This window comes from Manihot esculenta, chromosome 6 (assembly GCF_001659605.2).
Source record: "Manihot esculenta cultivar AM560-2 chromosome 6, M.esculenta_v8, whole genome shotgun sequence".
Lineage (NCBI taxonomy): Eukaryota > Viridiplantae > Streptophyta > Magnoliopsida > Malpighiales > Euphorbiaceae > Manihot > Manihot esculenta.
The window spans coordinates 26,407,871-26,431,242 of record NC_035166.2 but is presented as its reverse complement, the minus strand read 5'-3'; the positions used below and the strand labels follow the sequence as shown (position 1 = coordinate 26,431,242).

Sequence of the window (23,372 nt, the reverse complement as noted above, 5' to 3'; positions counted from 1 at the left end):
GTCCGAGGCCGGTATTCTAGACAGTAAGGGCTAATCTCAATGGACCAGGCGAGCATCCGACCTGATGTTTCTGGTCTATGCAGAATCTTCTTTAGCGGTTGGTCTATCATTACTATCCCCTGGTGGCTCTCCAGATAGACCCTAAACTTCCGGACTGCTAGCAGCAGAGCATATGCTATCTTTTCGATGTTCAGGTATCTGACCTCAGCATCTCTAAGCACCTTGCTGACGTAGAATACTGGTTTCTGTTCCCCGTCATCTACTCTTACCAACACTGCGCTGATTGCTTGCTCAGAGGCTGCCAAGTATATCAGAAGCTCTTCTCCTTCTAAGGGGCTTTATGTGGGGCGAGCTGAGATAGCTTTTTAATTCTTTGAAAGCCTCTCAACAGTCCTCAGTCCATTCGAAATTTGGCACCTTCCTCAATTTCCTGAAGAACGGTAGGCATTTCTCTACCGACCTCGACATGAAGCGGTTTAGCGCCACTACTCTCCCAGTTAATCTTTGGACATCCCTTACACAGGTTGGCTCAAGCATATTCAAGATAGCTTCTACTTTCTCCGGATTGGGCTCAATGCCTTTCCCGCTCATCATGTATCCCAGAAACTTTCCTCCCCTGATGAAGAAAGCGCATTTTGCAGGGTTTAACTTCATTCTGTATTGTTCTAGCACCTCAAATACCTCTCTCAGATCTACTAGGTGTTGCTGGAAAGTTGGGATTTTTACCACCATATCATCTATATACACTTCTACATTTCTGCCGATCTGATTTTTAAAAATCTTGTTCATCAGTCTTTGGTATGTTGCCCCGGCGTTCTTCAGCCCGAAGGGCATGGCCTTATAGCAGTAGGTCCCATCCTCTGTTATGAACGAGGTTTTTTCTTCATCCGACCTGTCTATTGGAATTTGGTGGTAACCAGACATAGCATCCAAAGATGACATATAATCAAAACCGGCCGTAGAGTCGACCATTTTATTAATATCAGGGAGGGGATAACAATCTTTGGGGCATGCTTGATTGAGGTCAATGAAGTCTATACACATCCTATATTTGCCATTGGCTTTTTTGACTAATACAGGATTTACTAGCCACTGTGGGTACATAACCTCTCTAATAAATCCAGCCTCTTCCAATTTTCAGACCTCCTCCTTGGTGGCCTGTTGTTTCTCCCTTCCTACCACTCTTTTCTTTTGCTTCACTGGTCTGGCCTCGGGTAAGATATTCAGCTTGTGCGTCATCACTCCAGGGTCAATTTCGGGCATGTTGGAAGGCTTCCAGGCGAAGCTTGACGCGGGACCTCGGATCACGGTCATGACCTCGATTTTCTGCTCTTCGGTGAGGCCGGCGTTGAGACTGAAGACTTTATCTGCCTCTACTTCTGATAAGGGAAAAGTCTCCAGTTCTCCGACCGGCTCTGTCCTGGCCTCTTTTTTCTCGTCTCTAACCTCGAGGACTTTTGAGTCAAGTCTTTCTGCTGCCGAGCTTGGCTCTGTCACTGTGGCTAGGTATACCGCTCTTGCCTCTTCCTGGCTTCCCCTGACCACTCCCACTCCTACCTCCGTTGGGAATTTCATGGCCAAGTATCTGATGCTTGTGACGGCCTCAAAATCGAACAGCGCAGGTCTTCCTAGTATCGCGTTGTAGCTCAATGGGAATTTGACCACTAAGAACACCGCATAGTGAGTGTGAGTCCTTGGTGCCTCCCCTAAAGTGAGGGCTAGCTTTACCTTCCCCTCCACCGGCACTGGGGCTCCTCCGATCCCTTTCACTGGGGCCTGGTCCCGGACTAATTGCTCCTCGGGAATTCCCATCAGCTGGAAGACCCGGTACGGCAGCAGATTCACTTGCTCCCGTCATCCACCAAGATTTTCTTCACCCGGTAATTGTGGATGACGTCTTCAATTACCAAAGCATCGTTGTGAGGCATCTGAATGCCCTGAGCATCCTCCGGAGAGAAGGTGATAGTCATTGGAGAGTGTTCGACCACCTGCATGACCTCGGCACTGCTGCCTTCTCCCTCTCGACTCCTCTTTTTTCCTCTTCAGCTCATCCGACCTCCTGACCCTCCGACAATCATGTTGATGGTCTCACTGGACCCATCATTCACTGGTCCTGCTCCCGCTCTCCTGGGGGTTTGCACCGCTGGGTTGGGCTGAGGCCTCTGCCCCTCCGGTTTCTTCACAAAGTTTCTGAGGTGTCCCCTCTTTATCAGCCTCTCGATCTCAGCAATCAACTGGTAGCAGTTGTTGGTGTCATGGCCGTGTGTACGATGATACTGACAGTATTTGTCAGGATCTCACTGATTTGCTTCAGCTTTCATAGGTCTGGGCCATTGAAGGAACTCTTTGTCCTGTACTGCCATGAGCACCTCGGCTCTGGAGGCGTTGAGCGGGGTCAGACTCTCTGGAATCCATGGAAGGAGCGATTTTTGTTCAGGGACCCTAGGAAGGGGAGGTCTTTGGTCTCTTCGCTCCCAGGGTTGTCTGTAGGTTTCAGACCTTCTGCCTTGCTTCTTCTCCTGCCTTTCCGGCCTTCTCTCCTCTAGGGCTTTTCCCTTATCTACTGCTCCTTTGGCGAACCTGCTCGTCACCAAGGCATCATCCTGCCTGATGTACTTTTCTGCCCTCTTCATTAGCTCCGCTAGTGAGGTGGGAGGCTTCCTGCTCAACGAACCGAAGAACTCGGATGAGGTCATCCCTTTCTGCATTGCCTCCACAGCTCTGCCCTCATCTAGCTCGGGGGTCTGCAAGGCCTCCGTATTAAAACGAGCGACATATTCCCTGAGCGATTCATCTCTCCTCTGCCTCACCATCTCCAAATAACTCGTCTTCCTTTCTGCAGGCACCCCAGCAACGAACTGGCTGATGAAGGCATTAGCTAGATCTCCGAAGCTCCTGATACTCCCAACCTCCAAGTTGTTGAACCACGCCCGTGCCGGCCCCGCAAGCGTTGTTGGGAATACCTTGCACATCAAGGCATCTGATAAAGCTTGCAACTCCATAAAGGTCTTATAACTCAAGACGTGTTCTCTGGGGTTCCTGGTTCCATCGTACGCCGCCATAGGTGGCATCATAAATTTCTTTGGGACGGTCTCCTGCTGCACCCACTTTGAGAAGGGTGAAGAGGTAGGCAGAAGAGTTTGGCTAGGGTCCTTCGCCCCTAACTCGGCCAAAAGCTGCTCTCTCATCTTCTGCAACTTTTGATCTACACTCTCTTCTTCCTGTCTGGGCCTTTTCTCCAAGCGACATTCCTCCTCCCATGCCTCACTCTCAATTCTTCTGGTTATTCCGGCAGAGTAACTATCGGCCTCGTCATTCTCTATCAGTTCTCTCACCCTCCTTCCATGAACTCGGGCCTCCGGTTCTTCCTCTCCCCCTGTTCTTCGTCCCCTTTCTCCGGTTTCTCTGCTGACAGTTTGAGGGTGATTGAAGGTGGGTTGAGGTTCATTGGTCTGGGATTCTTCTACTACTGGCAACATATTCGCAGGGGTACTAAGGCCCCTCTATTGCAACATCTGCCCCAGCCAGTGGGCGGTGTTTTGTAACTGGAGGGCCATGGCCTGGAGGTCTTGGTTGGATAAGACCGCTCCAGACATGTTTCCTGCCGGGTTCGACGAGGGGTTGAAGGGGATGGGTGGTTGGTTATTTGGAGTTGTAGGACTGGAGAAAGAGAACTGCTGCCCCTCTTGGGCAGAGTTCAAGTCGTTGGGAGTGTTAATGGTGTTGTTTTCATTGTGGTTAGCCATCGTGGATCTCAGTGGGTATTGTAAGAGTGGAACTCCGGCGATGAAAAGATCTCCTTCGTTCCCACAGACGGCACCAATTGATGATCTGAGATCCAGAAAATAGGGTTTTACAGGGATTTTGTGAACTTAGAAAAAACTTAGGTCTAGAGGAGGGCAATCCTCCTTTTATATGTTTTCTTTTGTCTGCTAGTGACGTATAACAAACTGTCTATCATTGGACCACCTGTCCCTGCCATGCTGATTCGGGCGTACGAGGATATCATATTCCTGCTACATGCGTAACGGCCTCTGATTCTCCATGGGCACGCATGCTGAGGGACCCACCAGATGGATGGATCGGTCTCCTTCTAGGTTCCGAGCCGGACCGGAAGATAAGATCAAAACAGAGCCCAAAGAGGATCCGTTTGGTGAGCCGTACGGACTGGGCGAGCCTGATTGAGGAACTTAGATGAAGCCCGGTCTCAAGGCTGAATGGGCCGGACTGGGTCCATGCGGGAGACTTGAGGGCCTCCAGATAATGGGCTATTGTCATGGGCCTGACCCCAGACCGGGGTGAAGAAATCCAGCGGTCATCAGGAGGAATTGATTTCCTATATCGGCGGAATACGATAATTTCGAATGAGCAAATTTAGCGGGTGGTGCTTGTGGGAAAATTTAGCGGAACCGAGTATAATAGTCAGCTGTCTGCTTATGCAAAATCATCTTACATCGGCGGAATAATATAATAGTCAGCTGTCTGCTTGTGCAAAATCATCCCACATCAACGGAATAATACAATTTCAAATTGTATAGGGCAATTCCAAATACTATATAATAACAAATTTTGCGGGACCGAGTGTAATGGTCAAGTCAATTTATGAGAAATCCTCCTATATCGGTGAAATAGGGCAATTTCGAATTGTATAAGGCAATTTCAAATTGTATATAATAGCTAGTACGAAACTATTAAATAACTTAAATAACTATTTTAGATCTAATAAAAAATAGAGTAATTTTGAATTATATAAAGTAATTTCAAATTATATATAATAGTTTGTACGAAACTATTAAATAATTTAGATAATTATTTTGAATTTAATAAAAAATGAGTTCAAAAGTTATTTCGCTGTTTCATGATCAAAACCTAACATTTGTATCATCTTCTATTTTGATCCAATACTTCTGTCTTGCATTAATCTTACTTGCAAAATACAGCTAGAAAAGAATTTCTGCAACTCATAAAAGATGATGATTGAAAATGTACATGCCTGCCATAAATTATAAAAGATATATTGAAGATAGTGAAACCCAGCACCATGGTTAGGCCCACGAATTTAGTTTCAAGTAGTGACAAGTGGCCATTCAGCTTTTCAACACACAGATTTGCAGTAGATAGCCTCTTTATACTTTGCATACAACTCACCCCCACCCAAAAACAAAGGAAAAAAATTTCCTCCTTTCTGAATAATGAACAGTAATTGAACATTAATACTTCCAGATGTTTTTAAACCTCAAGGCACTAAGCAGAAGTCCGATGCAATGCATTTGATCTAATATAGGTGGATTATCTTGAGTAAGAGTATGTGATGTCTAAGAGGTACTTGGCTGGCATTAATCACTATGTAACTAATGCACTTCCAATATTCCAGGTTACAGTACACGATTGTATAAAACTGAGTTCATCATGTTTCTAAGCATCAAGACTGGCCATCTCAATATTTCAGTATAATACAGGTTTCTTTGATAGTTCCGGCCTAATTTAACTAAATTATCCCATAACATAGATGAATTTCAATTAATTCAACAAAAAATTTAACAAAACGGCAGTTTTACTAAAGCGAGAAAATTCCCAACACCCAGCAAAACCAATGTAGTGTATGCATACCCGACGGAGCAAGCACAATGCCCTCGACGAGAATGATCCCACCAAGGAAGAAGAAATGCGCTCTCATTCAGACACGTCCTCTCTTGGCTCACAAATGCTGGCTTCTCAAACGATGAATTATGATCTAATTTGAAGTAGATTTCATTTTATGTTTTAATTTGGTGGTAGATCAGTCTAGGCACGTAATTTTCAATTTTGTGATATTACCATTTTGGGTAATTTTTATTAAACTTATTCATTTTCTTTAATTATCTTAATTTATTATTATATATCTTCGAGTAATTAACTCCTATATATATTTCACTTTTTTTATATTTTTTATATTAAAATTAATTGATAATATTTTTTTAAATAAAATTGAGAATTGACAAGTAAAATTTAAGATATTTCAGATTTATTTAAATACACTTATACGTATGAATATAATTGATAATTATTTATTATTAAATTATTATAAATATTTTTTTATCAATTTTCTACCATTGAGTAATTTAATATTTTTGCTGTCAGATTTGGTTATTTTGGCTAATTTATTTTTTCAAGAATTTATCTTCTGATGTTACAAAATAAAATTCTATTAATCTGCATATTGATGAAAAAAATCTGCTTATTAGGAATTTTTTAAATTATATTATTGACATTATTTTTAAACTTATAAAGTTATGTATTTTAATTTTAAACTCTGTTAATTTATAAAAAATAATTTATATTTAAAAAATATTTTTTATAAAAATTTATTTGAAATGAATTATGCCAAGGATAAGTGAGGAAAAACTAAGAATTATTTTAAATAAAATAGGGTAAAGTAATAAGAGATAAGGTATAAATTTTAAAAATATTACATTCTTTAACAAAAACCTTATTTTCAAATAAAGTGATTTCTTTAAACAACCATATTATACTTCTAAAAATATTAATGTAGGTGTAATTGAATTTAATTTATTTTAAAAATTTATTATAGATAATTTTTTTAAAAAAAATTGAGATTACATTTTTGGCGTAAAATATTATATATTCAAGATCTCAAAAAAAAATAATGGTCTAAATTAGTTAAGTAAAATTTAGTTTAATTAAATTAAATAATATAAAAGAAATATAAAAATATTATTTTTGTGTAGAACAAAAATAAAATAAAATAAAATAAAAATAGAAAAAAAAAAAAAAAAAGAAGAGAGAGAGAGAGAGAGAGAATCCATGCAAGGATCCATGAGAACAGAACTGAAATTATCAATCCCTCATCGTGTCAGCCTCAAACTCCCCATTTCCCGCGAAAACCTCCTTCTCTAATCTCTCTGTCCTCCAAATTTTCTCTCTCTAACAACCTCCTATCCCTCTCTTCTCTTATCTTTCTCAGAGATAACCGATAACCAGTAAACAACCGCAATGCAATGAAGGACATTATCAACAACCACCAAACACTCCTCTTCCATGTCGAACTTTGTGTGTCCCAATTTCCCCGACAACCAAGATTCTCCTGAAACGACATCGTCTTGTTCTTCCTCTACATCCACGCCAACCAATTTCAAGCTCCGAAAAATCCCTCCGATTCCGGTTCGTCGGACCCATTTTGATGATACTGATGATGAGAATGAGGATAATGAGCTTTCTGATTTGACAAAAGAAGACGAGAACAACCCTATTATTCAACCGTCTTCGCTCGGACTCAACCATATCAGGACGCAGTTCGGTCCTTCTCCTTCGCCTCTTAGGTTTTCTTCCACTGCGGGTAGACCTTCCAATCTCGGCAATAAAAATAACAATGCTGCAAATAAGGAGGATCATAAAAGCGATGTTGTCGAGACTGCAAGGCTTAAATGGGCCCTTCCTATTCATAGTGCGTCGCCCATGGACATAGGTACCTGTTGGTATTAGTGAAAATTAAAATTTGGTCCCGATATGTTGGAAGGTTCCCAAGTTTGTTTTTTTCATCTTACAGCAGATTTGTTAAATTGTAATTCTTTGTTTCTGTTTTCCTAATCATTTTGATCTATAAATGATTTGATTTTATTTCCATCTACAGGGAAAAAGGTGGGAAAGAATCAATCCAAATCATTAAAACATCTATCATCAGTCAATCCTGCGTTGGAGGTATTCAAATTTGTTAGTTTTATTGTGATTTGTCTGTGCAATTAATTTTGTCTCTCTCTTTTTTTTTTTTTTTTTTTTCTTTTGGGTGTTGCAGAGTAACCATGCAGCTTTTGCCAAGGAATTGCAATCTCCACGTTTCCAGGCAATACTGCGTGTTACAAGTGGTCGGAAGAAGAAAGCCCCAGATGTCAAGAGCTTCTCTCATGAGCTCAATTCCAAAGGAGTTCGCCCTTTTCCTGTTTGGAGGTCTCGGGCATTGGGTCATATGGAGGTATATTCATAAGTCGTAATGCGCTCTGTTATGGTTCCATTTTTGTCTCAGTTGAACTCTTTGTTTTTCCATTGTAATGTATGTATTGATCTTCTGGCTCTTTCCTTGTGTATTTCTGACTGGTTGCTCAATTACATTCTATTCAATGACTTAGGAAGTTATGGTGGCAATCAGGGCAAAATTCGACAAATTAAAGGAAGAAGTTGATTCTGATTTAGGCATATTTGGAGGAGATTTGGTGGGCATACTTGAAAAGACCACGGACTCTCACCCTGAATGGAGAGAGAGTTTGGAGGATCTGTTGATTGTAGCTCGGCAATGTTCAAAAATGCCTCCTAATGATTTCTGGATCAAATGCGAGACCATTGTCCAGAATCTAGATGACAAGCGTCAAGAGCTGCCAATGGGGATACTCAAACAGGCGCATACCCGGCTTCTCTTTATCCTCACACGATGCACTAGGCTTGTACAATTCCAAAAGGAGAGTGGTTATGAGGATGATCACATTCTGGGTCTTCATAAACTTAGTGACCTTGGAGTTTATCCAGAACCAACTTTGGAAATTGCAACACAGGATTTTAGCTGTCCTTTGGTAGGTGGAAAGGTGGCGAGTGAGAAACAGAGAAAGAAGTCCCATGAACAAGAAGCTCTGGTCATACAAGAAGATGAAGCAGAACAAACTGTGGAGGTTAGTACTGCAAAAAGTGTTGATTCTACTACGAGCAGCTACCGGATGTCATCTTGGAAGAAACTTCCATCTGCTGCCGATAGAAATCGGAAGAGCACTGATTCCACCGGTACACCTGCCAAGGATAAATCAGAAATGCAGCATAATAAAGACGAAACCAGAACTTTTGGGGACAGCAATTCTGAAGATCTTGGAACTCCAGAGCATTCTGCATCAACAGGAAACAAAAGAGGTTCATGGGGGTTCTGGGGGGAGCATCAAAATGTTGCATATGACAACTCGATGATATGCCGTATTTGTGAGGTCGAAATACCGATAGTACATGTAGAGGAGCACTCTCTGATATGCACAATTGCTGATCGATGCGATTTAAAAGGCCTAACTGTGAATGAGCGACTTGAAAGGGTTGCAGAAACGCTTGATAAGGTATTGGAATCATGGACACCAAAATGTTCTGATACACCAAGACGAACAACGTCAGGTATACAAGAGGACTTAGATGAGTTATCACCAAAATCAAACTCTTTGTCTCGTCAATGCTCTGAAGACACGTTTGATGTCATACCTGATGCTGATAATCCCTATGTCGTGGAAGATCTGAATGTTTTGTCAGACATTTCTTGTGAAGCACGTTCCGCTTTGACGCCAGATGGAGACACTAAAACTTCTTCGGCCGGAAGCTTGACACCACGATCACCATTATTAACGCCACGGACCACCCAAATTGAATTGCTATTGAGTGGGCGGAGGACAATAACAGAGCTTGAGAATAATCAGCAGGTACGAATTTAAGTTGAACTGTTATTCTATATGATACCTACCTTGGTTCAGCGTTGACTCTACCCATCCGTACGTATAAATGATAATTTTAATATTTTTTTGGACAATGGTTGGCCAAAATAATATTCAATCTGCAATACAACATTCGTTTTGTCACCGTCCAGTCAAGTGAAACATTTAAATTCAGAAAAAAGAAAGCTTTATTTTGAGTTTTGAACTGCATTGTTGGTTCCTTAATGTATTAGTTGAATTTTATAGTAGGTTTTGAATTTGAGCAGGTGGGGAATAGTCCGTTAATTTGACCAGTTGTGTTACTAGTTGATGTGAGCTCATAATTATTTCGCAGTTTCTTAACTGTACAATTGTATCACAGATAAGCAAGCTGCGGGAAATTGCCCGTTCTGTTGCAAATGTAAACGAGAGTGACTATACTTCGTTGGAGTTTATGCTTGACCGCCTGGATGACCTCAAATATGCCATCCAGGATAGGAAGGTGGACGCCCTCATCGTAGAGACTTTTGGAAGGCGCATAGAGAAATTATTACAGTGAGTAGCTGGTGCTGCTTTTTTTCTTTTGGAAAAAATGTACATAATTATTAAAAAAATTATAATTACATATTAATAATAAAGTTATTGGAAATTATATATTATTGATATACTATAATGAAGATTAATTATGTATCTTGTATTATTCCGTTTCTCTTATTTTATATTCCTGATTTGTTCTTTGGAATTTATAGGGAGAAGTATGTGCATCTTTGTGCACAGATAGATGACGAAAGATTGGACTCATCAAGCCAAATGGTTGATGAAGAGAGTTCCGTAGAAGATGATACTGTTCGCAGTTTGCGTGCAAGCCCTATCAATCCATATTCTAAGGATAGAACTTCTATAGAAGATTTTGAAATAATAAAACCAATAAGTAGAGGGGCATTTGGACGGGTTTTCCTAGCCAGAAAAAGGGCGACTGGTGATTTGTTTGCAATAAAAGTAAGCATCTATAGTCTATGACACTATTCATGACTAAGAATTGTAAATTTGGTAAAATGGATTCTCGTCTTCTCATTACCTCAAGATAGATATATCATATATATACAAGAGGAGCTAACAGTAACAGAATACAATGTACATGTACGGTTAACTCAGCTAACAAACTTCTTAACTAACTACTCTTTTTTGCCGCCAACAATTTTCCTTGTTGATCCAGTAATGTCTGTCAGACAGAAATGAATACATATGACGGTTTTTTTTCCCCTAATTTTTGTGATTGGATCATGTTGGTGGACAGGGAACCATGTAATGCCATTCCAGGTCTTTTTATTATATTCCAAACTTCTGATTCATGCCAATTAACTAGCATAATCTCATCAAGCTAACAATTTATACATTGATCAATGAAAATTGAGTTTTTGGGTTACCATTTTCAGTTATCATTCTTTTCAGTTATGGCTTGCATAATTACATATGTTTGTTTATAGTTTGCAGCAGTAAATGCTTGTTGGAAGGTGGTTTTTCTTTCCTTTTTTTCCCAATTTTTTATTTTTATTTTGAAAATATTTCTACAGGTTTTAAAGAAGGCCGATATGATTCGTAAAAATGCAGTCGAAAGTATTTTGGCAGAGCGTAACATACTCATATCAGTTCGCAATCCTTTTGTGGTGAGCAGGCTTTGTAATATATAAGCATTTTAAGGGGTGCATTAAATTTTAAAATATTATTTTAACATCTACATAATTAATCATAAACAGGTACGCTTTTTCTACTCCTTCACATGTAGGGAAAATCTTTACCTGGTCATGGAGTATCTAAATGGTGGAGATCTTTACTCATTATTGAGAAACTTGGGCTGCTTGGAGGAAGACATGGTCCGTATTTATATTGCAGAAGTTGTAAGCCCCTATTCTGTACTTGCCTTTTCCTGGATTTGCCGGTACATATCTGAAATTTATCAATAAATTTTTCTCATTAAGGATTCAAATAGTTGGTTTTGTACTTCACAGGTTCTTGCTTTGGAGTATTTGCATTCTTTAAATGTCATTCACCGAGACTTGAAACCAGACAACTTGTTGATTGGTCAAGATGGTCACATCAAGGTTGATATTTTGCAGTTTTTAGTTCGACATTTGTAGCCAAAAAAATATCTTTTTTCTTTATTGTGACAAGCAAAAATATAATTTCTGCCATTTTGGGAAAAAAAAGGGTTCATTTGTCGATGAGGACTTCCTCCTGTGCTCCTTAGACTATATAAAACATTTTCAAATGCTTCTTTTTGGTTTCTACAATTGTTGGCATTTTTTTAAACATGCAACGAATGTCATTGTTTGCCAATTTTCTAAAATCTCTATTCCCTTCTGTTACAGTTGACAGATTTTGGGCTCTCAAAAGTTGGTCTTATCAACAGCACAGAGGACTTATCTGGTGCATCATTTAGTAGTTCTGCTTTGCTTGATCACCATGAAATGAAAAGTCAATATTCATCAAAAAGAGAACAGCGCCAAAAGCATTCTGTTGTTGGCACTCCTGATTATTTGGCACCTGAGATCCTTCTGGGCATGGGACATGGTTTGCAGCCTATTTCCTAACTTGACAGTGAAATAATTATGCTTTGGTTTTTCTATTGTTTCATTTTCCCACATAATTCATTTTTATAGGTGCAACAGCCGATTGGTGGTCTGTGGGTGTTATTCTTTTTGAGCTGCTTGTTGGTATTCCACCTTTCAACGCAGAAACTCCACAGGTAGGCCATCTACAGATGCCAACCTCAACTATTGAACATTTTTGGATAGCAAGGAAGAGGGTATTCCTTTCATTACACTTTTAAGTACCATGCATTATTTCATAGATGCTAAATTACCACAGAAATTAGAATTGATTTCTTAACCTATGGTCCACAATGTAAATGCCTTCCATGTTGATATGGACTGGACCTAATGCATAGCACCACGAAATGCACGCTGGATTAAGCTGCCTTTGCGATAGATTTAATCTGCTGGAAGTAAAATGCATGAAATGTGTAACTACATAGATCTGGCACCAAAATCTACAGTCATTGCTCACTCTGTTTATTTCCTGCTGAGTCTGTCGAACTTCTGAGAGAAAAACTGTTCAATTTTCTAGAGTTAGATGATTTTATAATTTCATGCAGCTTGATACTGACTAATGGCTCCTATTTATTGCAGCAAATATTTGACAATGTAATGAATAGAGATATACCTTGGCCCAGGGTACCTGAGGAGATGAGCTTTGAAGCATGTGATTTGATCGACAAGTAAGAAATGTGAATTTCCAAGATGCATAGTATACACTGGAATCTCCAGTACTACCTTTGCCTTATTTTTGCTGCTTTTTTTTTTTCCGCTATATTTTTAAAGTCTAGGATAATTAATGAAGTATAGTTTTGGTGGACTAGCGTTAAAAACTTTATTAAGGTTGGAAGGGTAGTAATTTCTGTGGTTCATTAAGGTTTCAAACGTTTATGCTAGGGATCAAAATCAAGAGAAGGTTATCAAGGTTTTGGGACTGTTTATGGTTGCCGGTTTGCACTATAAGCAGTAGAAGTGAACAATGGGTTTTGGGCTATTTGACAGGAAGGTAAATTAGATTCAATGGAATTCTTAAGATTTAATGAAGGTGATGATCCAAGCTTTCTTGGCATGGAATTGCTTCGGAAATCAAAGGAGAAATAAGATTCTAAATTTCACACCTAGAATTCCTACTTTCTAGGAATCACATTCAGAGCTAGAATTGCATAGATAATCCCATAAGGTGAAACAATTAGTAGAATTCTAGTATTCTTAATCCAACTAGAACAGAACTTCAAGCGCAAAATCAAGAAGATTAAATTCTAATGTCTTCTTAGACTTCATCGTGCACATAATATCCAAGTAAAGTAAAATGATTCAAGACATCGCAGTCCAGTCCATTACTGCAAAAGTAGTCCTCTGTTCTCCTTGTACCATTGGCAAAGTAGATTATTCCTGCTAGTTAAATCAACACCTATCTGCTGGAGAAAAAAAATCAAGGGCGGATTAGAACTTCTAAGGCACAAAAAAAAATCAAGGGTGGATTAGAACTTCTAAGGCACAAAGAGGGTCTTTTAACAGTTTCAAGAATTATCACTTGTAGATGATGTCATGAAGTAGCTAACGCTTTGCTCTTTTACAGGTTGTTGACTGAAAATCCAGTTCAAAGGCTTGGAACAACAGGAGCGAAAGAGGTAAGCCCCCTATGGTCAATGATGGGATATATAAGTAGCACGGATTTGGAATAAGCATGGTAATTTTCTTACAGGTGAAGCAGCACCCTTTCTTTAGGGACATTAACTGGGATACACTTGCAAGGCAAAAGGTTGTTATAACTCATAATACAAATTTACTTAGTTTTTATGGAAATGTTTACCACACTTGAAACACACGCTAAGTCTGTTATTTTCTGCAGGCTATGTTCATACCAAGTGTAGATGCACACGACACCAGTTATTTTATGAGCCGACATATATGTACAGAGGAAAGTTATCAAGGATGCAGTGACTATGATGACTTAACTGACTCATGCAGCACTGGGTCATTCAGCAATACGCATGATGAGGATGTATGTAAATTTTGGTTATTTAATAATCTATGAACTGCAATGACATATATCTTTCAATAATTGCACCATGGGTTTGATCTCATCTGCTGCCAATGATAACATTTAGCAAGAATGATTTTGAGGATTAGACTGTCATTCTTTTGGTTTCAAAAGGATTTCGTTTCCGTGTGACTTGATTGGAATCAACTCAAGGTCAAATTTCTATTGCAGATAACAATATAATTTAAATCCTCTGGAAATAAGTGGAATAGGTATCTTGGAATTAATTCTTTTTAATTGTTAGAAGAAAAAGTGGATATTATGGTATTGTTTATCTTTGAATATCTGACTAGGAACTGAAGCCTAAATTTCTTCAAGAACTATTCCACTGTTAATATTCAATTGGAAGCAAATTGGTGTTGTTGATCAAATACAATTGATTAACAACCTTAAGTGGTTATCAGTTTCTCTTATTTATGATTTTTATATCTTAATGACAGGGGGATGAATGCGGCAGCTTGGCAGACTTTAATTCTCCCCAACTTGCTGTGAAGTATTCATTCAGTAATTTTTCATTTAAGGTGAGACCAATAAATTAGATATTAATTGAATTACTTCAGATGGGACAAGGAAATAAACACATGATGTTTTGCTTACATAACTTTTCAAATGAGCTTGATCGTTTTAGTAATTATTAATTACATCAATGATTATGGGCTACTGAATTCTCCACTTTCCCATGGAAGTTAGTATTATGCAATATTATAATATTGGAATTAATTAATTACTTGGGGGTTATAAATTCTTCAAACCTGCTTATTAAGTTACAAGGTTGCAATGCAATTAAAAAAAAAAAAATTACTTGCTGTGTTCTCAGAATTTGTCTCAGCTGGCTTCTATCAATTATGATCTGGTGATTAGAAGCGCCAAGGAAGCAGCGGATGCGGCCAAGCCATCCATTCCTGACAGATGATTGTTTTAGCACCTATCAAATAGCTGCTCATCATTTTTGCTCCCAGATGCAGTTACAGTTTATCATAGCATGTGGACAATTTCAATCGTGATTTCTCTGATGATGAGGAAGAATTTTCAACTTGAAAATTTGATGACCCTTTCCTTGAACGGCAATTGATATTTTCAGGGAAAAAAAAAATAGTTGAAGTGAGGAAAGCTCCAAATCCAGCTTCACAAGAATGATGGATGAAATTTTCTTACATTCACGTCATTAAAACTTCAATTGCGTGGAAACTCTATTTCTACAGTACATTTTTGTGATTTTGACCCACCAGCTTTTGTATATAATATAGATCTCAGTGTTTTCTGTAGGAGCTTATAATTGTTTGGTGAGTTCACGTTTTCTCTCTCTTTTTTTTTTTTTCTTTTTTTTTTTGTACAGTGGTAATTTTTTAATGGAAAATGGATATTAAACACATTTATTAATAATATAATATTATTACTCTTGACAATGATATTTACGTGAATCATATTCAATTATTTCAGTTGAATGAATTTTATTATAAATTACATGCTCTTTTGCATATTTAAAATGTCTTTTTAAAAATATTTGAAGGAAAAGTACATAGATAATTATTAGAAAAAAGGAAAAATAAAATGCAACGTGATATGAATAATCTTGACGTATGCGTTACAGCACAAGAGTGTGATCCTTATTGAAACCATTAACGACATAATCAAATCGCAAAAAGAAAAATCAGTTGAGAATAGTTTATTAATTATACCGCACAAGTTGGACTGTTAGCATTGGCAGTGAGCTTCCATGAATTCCAAAATCACAGAATTAATAATTATATTAATATAAAAAATAAAATTCTGAGTTAGTGGAACTAAGTGTTGATAGGATAGTTGGAAATGTGTAGATTCCATTAAAATAATCAGTTGAAAAGTTTTTAATGTGTAAAGTGCAAGTGTGCAGCAATTCAATATCCACTACATAGCTATGGATCCCACAGGCTTCAGCCTCATACGATATTTCCAAGCATACAGGATTCTCAGGCATATTCGCAGGTTCGACTGTTATGGTAGACGGCGGGCCGGGGTCCTTTTGCTGGATCATTCTTCTTTTTACTTAAGGTCCCTAATAGGAGAGGATCCCTTTTCCGAATTCCTCGTCGAGTCAATAGAATAGTTGATATTGTTTAAGCTTAGTTTACGAGGTAGGTTACTTAAACTGGTCTTTTTATCAGATTTTAGATATTCTTTCTCTATTTGTTGTCTTCAACCTTATAGTGTAATTTAATTGCAAGTGAAAAAAAATCCCTAATGGGTTCCCAAAAAGAAAATAAAAAGTCCCAAATGGGTGATAATTTCTAAAAGTAACCATGCACTCTCCTAAAATAAGCTATTATTATTTACTAGTTTTGTTCATGAATATATCCCAATACATTCTCCATTGTCTCTGCTTCAGTATTGCTACAACTACTATGGTGTACTATCCCATTATTACTTTTTTAATTGAATGGTAAATTAACGATATTATTTTTAGTAATATTTTTAATGACAAATATTTGAATTCAAATCGCTAATAATTACTTAATTGGCATGTGCGACATTAATAATTCAATAATAAATTAATTGTGTTTATTTCATTATTTTTTATTTGATTTTAATATACAGTTTTAAATCATTTGATGGAAAGAGTTCAATAATACACTTATTATATCACAATTTATTATAAAAAAAATTCTTTTTATAACACTTAAGTGTAAGAAGAGAGTGTCCTCAATTAATATGATGTTGAAGTGAAAGCCTGGTTCAAACATATCATCATATATATAGAAGAAAATTTCCCTTTCAATATTGGTGTATAGATCCATCATTTGAAAGCTTTTTTAGATTGGGACAGGGAATAAAGATCCTTAGCTTTCTTGTGCAATTTGCTGCTTTTGTTTGCTTCCTTCTCATATTTGTACTGACCAATCCCCTACTCATGCTTCATTATTTTCAGTTTAATATAATATAAAGTAAATAAAAATTCATACTTTACAAAGTGGGGATAATTAATTAATTAATTAATTGCTTGTTACATCACTTTTTGTTTGTAAGTGGAAATTAGCTAGGAATTAATTGGCTCTCTGCATACTGCCTTGTATCTCTACCTGATTAGGGTTCTTAATTATGCAAAAAAGAAAAGGAAAAACGACATTAATAATTAATTGCTCTTTTTTTGTTAATTTGTTGGTGAAATTAGCTAGTAATTAATTAGCTAAGACAATTGTTTTTATATATCATAAAGAGAGTGCCACCCTGTTTCTTGCAAGAATAGTCCTAGACATTGAATGTCGTCCGAATTATTATGGCAACAACCAGCAATTATCTGCACTAAAAAAACCATGCATGTTAACATGTCATATCAGCTTTCCTTTAATTCTCTCTTTCATATGCAGACACACACACTTCTATGCTTCAACCACTCAACTCTTTCAACTTTAAGAGCGGGGTCATAACTGCTTAATCATTATTACCTACATTATTCTCTAATTATACATTATCTTATGAAGAAATGAAATGTAAAACAAAGACTACAAGTTCAAAATAACGAAATCAAGGAACAAAATGGAACTCCCAGGCATTTATAATAATTCCTTGTTAATGCTTGTTGCTCATGTCTAATGCACTCAAGTCCACATCATTGAATCGGCCAAGTCCAAAGTAGTCATCTCCGATACCCTCTGATGAGGACATTCCAAATTCACAATATTCTTCTCTCATTACAGGAAAATGAAAATCCCATGTTGAATCTTCGAGAAAAGTGTTTGACAGTATGTAACTCATCAGAGGATCATCGTCGCTAACAGGCTCCGATGATTCAGTCAGGGTGGTGCTAGAGCTGTCGCTGGAGAATGAGGAGGCTTGGGCGTAATTATTGTTTGGTATCTCCTGCTGATCACCATCGTATTTAATATTTTTACAAGGTGCTGCTTCTGGGTTGGCTTGTTTATGGAGAGGCTCGTGTGTGACTGGATCAATCCCCATCTTAATAAGCTTCTTCTTGATGTGGGTATTCCAATGATTCTTGATCTCGTTATCTGTTCTTCCAGGCAACCTTGCAGCAATCTTGGACCACCTGAAAAATGATGAAAACTTGATCATTTGATTTATTCCACGTGATGTAAATTGAAATTTTTTTGCTTTGGTGAAAAAGTAGACAAAGAAACAAAGCTTTTACAAGAGTATTGTACCTGTTGCCTAGACGGGCATGAAGATCAATGACGAGTTGTTCCTCCGCTTCATTAAGAAGGCCTCTCTTCAAGTCCGGGCGGAGATAATTGGTCCAACGGAGACGGCAGCTCTTGCCACAGCGGCGGAGACCAGCAAGCTTAGGAACTGCACGCCAACAACATTGGCCATGTGTGAGAATAAAATTGACCAACTTCTTGTCTTCCTCAGCTGTCCAAGGCCCTTTTTTCACTCCAAACTTGTCACAACAAGGTTGCCTCCCCATAGCACTTGTTAAGTTCAATACAAAAATTAAAAAAAAAAAAGAATATAATGTCAGATTAGCAGTTGCTGCTATACTAGTACAAACAAATTAAGTAGTGAAGTAGGAGTCTCAAGGGAATCACAGTCCCACTCACCCACCCACCTTTATATAGTGGTGGTTCTCCCTTGCTTCGGCAGAAATCAAAATGTTTATTTTGAGATGCACATTTCTGGTGCATGTGTATCACACTTTCCTAGTTTTTGCCTTCAATTTTACCCTTTTATTATTGCCCATTGCTAAAACCCCTGCAAAAACAATACCAACTCCATAACATATTTTTTAATTATATTCAAATCTTTTTATCAAAATTATAAACTTTTAAATTTGAATACTAACTAAATTAAATTAATCAAAACACATCTTTCATTTTTTTTTCTTAAATAATAACACGTTTCACAACCTCATAAGTATTTTTTTTGTTATAAAAAGCTGATTTATCCAAATCGTATAATTATTATTTTCACACAAAAGACTTTATTACTGCACTCAATAATTATAAAATGATTTTTTTTATTCATATGAAGTAATGTTTAATTAAAGAAATAATTAATATGAATTATTGATTTGCAAAGTCAATTTGTTTATAAATTCACGTGAAAATGATTTTAAACATATTTAAATAATGAGGAAAAAATCGTAGTCAATTTCAATTAATTTGGAGTTGAATTTTGATTATTTTTTAATGAAGTTAAATTTATTTTTAATGAAGCTAAAATCAGGAAAGTAGAAAATCCTCACAAAAGGTCCCTTCCAAGAAATGATGCCAAATATTGTGTGATCATGACAAGAAGATGAGGCCACCCCCTCGCCTTTTACGTTGTACCATACGATTTACCACAAGTTTAAAATTGGGTTAATCAGCAGGGCGTGCGTTACACTCGCCTGATGAATTTCGGAATCGCGTGGATGTCTGCACCCGCCACCTCACCGTAACCTTGTGAAAGGGGCTTGGGACCTAAAAAATGATATGCTCCCGTGAGCGACTGAGTTTTGCTCATTGGCCGTGGGGTCCATCATTGAGATGGTAGCGAAAGGAATAGGCCAATCGCAGAATTACATGTGGCGTTTTCTTGGAGTGTCCAAACAGACTCGATGCTTACTTCAGCATATCATCACTGCTCTCGTCAGCTTTTTAACCACGAGACCTGGGAACCGCACAGGCTTCACCAGGCCGGTGAACGGTAAGACGAGAACTGTAAAGATTCTTTTTTAAATTATTATAAAGTTATATTTTATAAAATATTTAAATATTTTAATTCAACCATTTTAAAATATTTTATAGAATTAAAGAAGAGGCGGAGGACATTGGAGACTTGCTCTAACGAAGAAAGAAAAAAAAAAATTATACTAAAAATTATATTATAATATTGTATATATATATATATTTTTTTTAAATAAAAATTTAAAATTAAAGGGGTAAAATTTGAAATCTCTTAGATTTATTTAAATATTTTTATTATTATATTAAATTTATGAGTTTAATATTATATATTTATAAAAAAAATATATTTATTTTAAATCGATATAAAATTTAATAAAAAATTTTAAATAATTATTTAAAATTATATAATATATACCAACTCTTCTATTCTGATTAAATTTATTGATAATTTAATATGAAAAAAGTGAAAGAAATTAATTTTGTCCCGTTTATTTATTACCAATTTGGAGTTTTATAACGACTCCAGCGATTCATCCTACCCTTAATTTGGCCCTGTAGTGTCTATAAAACGAAATTACCCCCACATTTAAATATAAAAAGATTAATAAAATAAATATACAATTTGCCTTATTTGATGATGTGGTGTATGAGCATGGATATCGTCACAAAATTACTCATTTACCATGAAATTAAAATAAATATATTAAATATTCATAAAAGTCCAAAAAGATATAATCTATCCTTGAAGATTAAAAAAGTAGAGAGGTTAATCAAGTTTAGGGGTTAAAATCATAATGCAGCCTTTGAGTGTCATTTTGGCAACATTTCTTTCCCCATGCAGTAACTCATTAATTATTCCTTTCTTACTTTATCACGGCAGCCCTCGTGTAAATTATGAATCAAAAAGATTTATAATTAATCCCCAAAAAAAAAGGGGATTATGTTGATAAGGAGAAACTGAGTTCTCGTGCTGTCTGTTGGGCTTACACTAAAGCCCTTGCGCCCGCTGCAGCTGATGTCTAGTGAAAATATAAACCCATAATTCCAATACAGTTTCGTAGCAAAAGATATCCTTTAGATATTAAATCCTTCTTCCTATCTTCCATTGTATGCAGATTTACTGTGCTAATTTTGATAGAACTTGAGATTAGAATTCCAAATTCCTAATTACTGGCAAAAGTTGAACGGTGGATATCAATGGATTCACGGAGCGGCATGGCTATTTTAGGACGAGAAACTTTGTCACTGTAAATTTCTCATCCCATGTAAATAATACAAATCTTCCAATCAAATTAACAATCTCCTTTTGCCAAATGGTAACCATTTTCCAGACGTCTTCAATGACCCTCTATGCTTCCAGAAGCAGGAAAAGCAGGAAACAGAAGCAACTAGAACGAAGACACGAACGAGAACACCTGAGCAGAAATAGAAATACCCTTTCTTTCCCAAGTTCAAGCCCAACCCCACTGCTAATCAACTACAAACCTCAAACCCTGACCAAACTACAAGCCTTAGACAATGTCGTTAAAGACCTCGAATATTCTATTGGAAAGGGTATAAAAATTGATACCCAAATCTTCTCTTCCCTTTTAGAGACATGCTACCAGTTAAATGCTATTGATCACGGTATCAGGATTCACCACCTGACACCCACCAATCTTTTACGTAAAAACCCGGGCATTGCGTCGAAATTACTCAGGCTATACGCCTCCTGTGGACTTATGGATGAAGCTCACAAGTTGTTTGATGAAATGGCTAAGAGGAATGAGTCAGCCTTTGCTTGGAACTCGGTCATTGCAGGGTATGCTGAACTGGGTCTATATGAAGATGCCATCGCGCTTTATTTTCAAATGGAAGAAGAAGGTGTTGAACCGGACCAGTTCACTTTTCCTCGCGTGTTGAAAGCTTGTGGGGGACTTGGTTTAATTCAAGTAGGTGAGGCAGTTCACAGGGATTTAGTCCGATTGGGGTTTGCAAGTAATGGGTATGCGCTAAATGCGCTTGTTGATATGTACGCTAAATGTGGTGACATTGTTAAGGCTCGAAGGATATTTGACAAGATCCCTTGTAAGGTCTCTGTTTCCTGGAATTCCATGCTCACGGGTTACATTCGGCATGGGCTCCGAGTGGAGGCATTGCAAACTTTCCGTATGATGCTTCAAGATGGAATTGAGTTGGATTCAGTGGCAATTTCCTCAATTCTTGCCAACGTATCTTCTCCACAGCTAGGATTTCAAATTCATGGATGGATAGTTAGGAGAGGAATGGAGTGGGATTTATCCATTACTAATTCCTTGATTCTTATGTACTCGAGTTATGGGAAGTTGGATCGAGCACGTTGGTTGTTTGAGCATATGCCGGAAAGGGATGTCGTATCATGGAATTCCATAATTTCTGCTCATTGTAGAGACCCTGAAGTGTTATCTTACTTTGAGAGAATGGAGAAGGATGTTGCTTTGCCTGACAATATCACATTTGTGTCGATACTGTCTGCTTGCGCTCATCTGGGTTTGGTAAAGGATGGAGAGAAACTTTTTGCATTGATGAGAAAGAAGTATAGAATAGAACCCATCATGGAACACTATGCTTGTATGGTGAATCTTTATGGGAGAGCAGGTCTAATCAGTGAGGCGTATGCCATAATAACAGACAAAATGGAATTTGATGCGGGCCCAACTGTGTGGGGAGCATTGTTATATGCTTGTTACCTGCATACGAATGTAGATATAGCAGAGATTGCTGCTCAAACTCTATTTGAGCTGGAGCCAGATAATGAACACAACTTTGAGCTTTTGATGAAGATATATGGTGATGCAGGCAGGTTGGAGGATGTAGAGAGAGTGAAAACAATGATGATCGATAGGGGATTGTGATTGTAAATGTGCATTGGTACGATATATAAACAGAGGAAGCACGATTGTGTTAGCCATGCTTCTGCAGCAATTTACTCTGTTAGCTGAGTGCATAGGCGGACTGTAGACTAGCCCACAGTATGCTATATGAGCTTCTTTTTCTCCCCATGATAAATAAATAAATAAAATTATAATTTTTTTTAATAAATGCAATATTACACCAATTAAAATTTATTAAATATAGCTATTTATTATTAATTTGTGATATAAGAAATTACATTTTATTTGTGATATTTTATATTGCATATTTCTATGTGATGATCTGAGATCCAATAGAATAAGGTTTTTTCAGGGTTTTGTGTTACAGAATAAGGCTTAAAACTTTCTGAGGAGGGGACTCCTCTTTTATACATTGTCTTGCTTGCTGGTGACGTGTAAAGGTCTCTCCAGGATTGGGCCACGCGTCTCTGCCATACAGATTCGGGTGTACTAGGGTATCAGCTGCCTGTTACATGCGTAACGGCCTCTGATTCTCCTCATGCGTACGTTCGAGCGGATCTGCCAGGCTGTCTGGCGAGTACTGTTCTGGATCCCGGGCTGGGCCGAGAGTTGGGCTGGACGCTGGGCCTGAGTGGGGTCTGCTGGTCAGGGATCAGGCTGGACTGAGTGAGGAGGCTTGGTTGAGCCCGGCCCGGAAGCTGGAATGAGCTAGGCTTGTTGGGGGGTATCAAGTACGTGGGCCTCTGTGTCATGGGCCTTTGGCTGTGGTCAAGCCCCTGTTCTGGGGTGAAGAAATCCAGCGGTCATCAATTGCCCCTTCACCTTCTCGGGAGTTATTGCTCCAACTGCCG

The 23,372-nt window shown here is 37.7% G+C and overlaps 4 protein-coding genes across 5 annotated transcripts; 2 read left to right on the top strand and 2 right to left on the bottom strand.

The window, feature by feature from the left end:
* Nucleotides 1-2,297: 2,297 nt before the first annotated feature.
* On the bottom strand, nucleotides 2,298-3,062 carry LOC110617953. The gene has a single exon (XM_021760948.1). It carries the CDS (start codon nucleotides 3,060-3,062, stop codon nucleotides 2,298-2,300), a length of 765 nt encoding a protein of 254 aa, XP_021616640.1.
* Nucleotides 3,063-6,770: 3,708 nt separating this feature from the next.
* On the top strand, nucleotides 6,771-15,369 carry LOC110616909 (probable serine/threonine protein kinase IRE). Its single transcript, XM_021759433.2, has 17 exons — nucleotides 6,771-7,465; nucleotides 7,631-7,698; nucleotides 7,793-7,969; nucleotides 8,124-9,437; nucleotides 9,811-9,983; nucleotides 10,178-10,427; nucleotides 11,003-11,095; nucleotides 11,186-11,326; nucleotides 11,438-11,530; nucleotides 11,798-11,999; nucleotides 12,089-12,174; nucleotides 12,617-12,705; nucleotides 13,602-13,653; nucleotides 13,728-13,784; nucleotides 13,875-14,027; nucleotides 14,507-14,587; nucleotides 14,884-15,369. The coding sequence occupies exons 1-17, from the start codon at nucleotides 7,039-7,041 to the stop codon at nucleotides 14,977-14,979; spliced, it is 3,552 nt and encodes a 1,183-aa protein (XP_021615125.1). The 5' UTR covers nucleotides 6,771-7,038; the 3' UTR covers nucleotides 14,980-15,369.
* Nucleotides 15,370-17,341: 1,972 nt separating this feature from the next.
* Nucleotides 17,342-18,733, bottom strand: LOC110616910 (MYB-like transcription factor ODO1). 2 transcript variants are annotated; one of them, XM_043957243.1, is made up of 3 exons: nucleotides 18,610-18,733; nucleotides 18,206-18,472; nucleotides 17,342-18,090 (listed from the first exon to the last, which is right to left on the bottom strand). In XM_043957243.1, the coding sequence occupies exons 2-3, from the start codon at nucleotides 18,466-18,468 to the stop codon at nucleotides 17,613-17,615; spliced, it is 741 nt and encodes a 246-aa protein (XP_043813178.1). In that variant the 5' UTR covers nucleotides 18,469-18,472; nucleotides 18,610-18,733; the 3' UTR covers nucleotides 17,342-17,612. The 2 variants fall into 2 exon arrangements, with proteins under 2 accessions (XP_043813178.1, XP_043813177.1); XM_043957242.1 differs by having other exon boundaries at nucleotides 18,602-18,619.
* A 1,910-nt stretch (nucleotides 18,734-20,643) lies between these two features.
* LOC110616892 (pentatricopeptide repeat-containing protein At4g25270, chloroplastic) lies at nucleotides 20,644-22,736 on the top strand. The gene has a single exon (XM_021759410.2). It carries the CDS (start codon nucleotides 20,983-20,985, stop codon nucleotides 22,540-22,542), a length of 1,560 nt encoding a protein of 519 aa, XP_021615102.1. The 5' UTR covers nucleotides 20,644-20,982; the 3' UTR covers nucleotides 22,543-22,736.
* Nucleotides 22,737-23,372: the final 636 nt, after the last annotated feature.

Bases quoted from the DNA above. Each gene is read 5' to 3' on its own strand.
- LOC110617953 (XM_021760948.1), bottom strand. From the start codon at position 3,062: ATGGCGGCGTACGATGGAACCAGGAACCCCAGAGAACACGTCTTGAGT.
- LOC110616909 (XM_021759433.2), top strand. From the start codon at position 7,039: ATGTCGAACTTTGTGTGTCCCAATTTCCCCGACAACCAAGATTCTCCT. The intron at 7,699-7,792 runs GTATTCAAATTT...TGGGTGTTGCAG, and splicing joins CAGTCAATCCTGCGTTGGAG to AGTAACCATGCAGCTTTTGC. The intron at 10,428-11,002 runs GTAAGCATCTAT...ATATTTCTACAG, and splicing joins GTGATTTGTTTGCAATAAAA to GTTTTAAAGAAGGCCGATAT.
- LOC110616910 (XM_043957243.1), bottom strand. From the start codon at position 18,468: ATGGGGAGGCAACCTTGTTGTGACAAGTTTGGAGTGAAAAAAGGGCCT. The intron at 18,091-18,205 runs GTACAATACTCT...ATCATTTTTCAG, and splicing joins CATGCCCGTCTAGGCAACAG to GTGGTCCAAGATTGCTGCAA.
- LOC110616892 (XM_021759410.2), top strand. From the start codon at position 20,983: ATGGTAACCATTTTCCAGACGTCTTCAATGACCCTCTATGCTTCCAGA.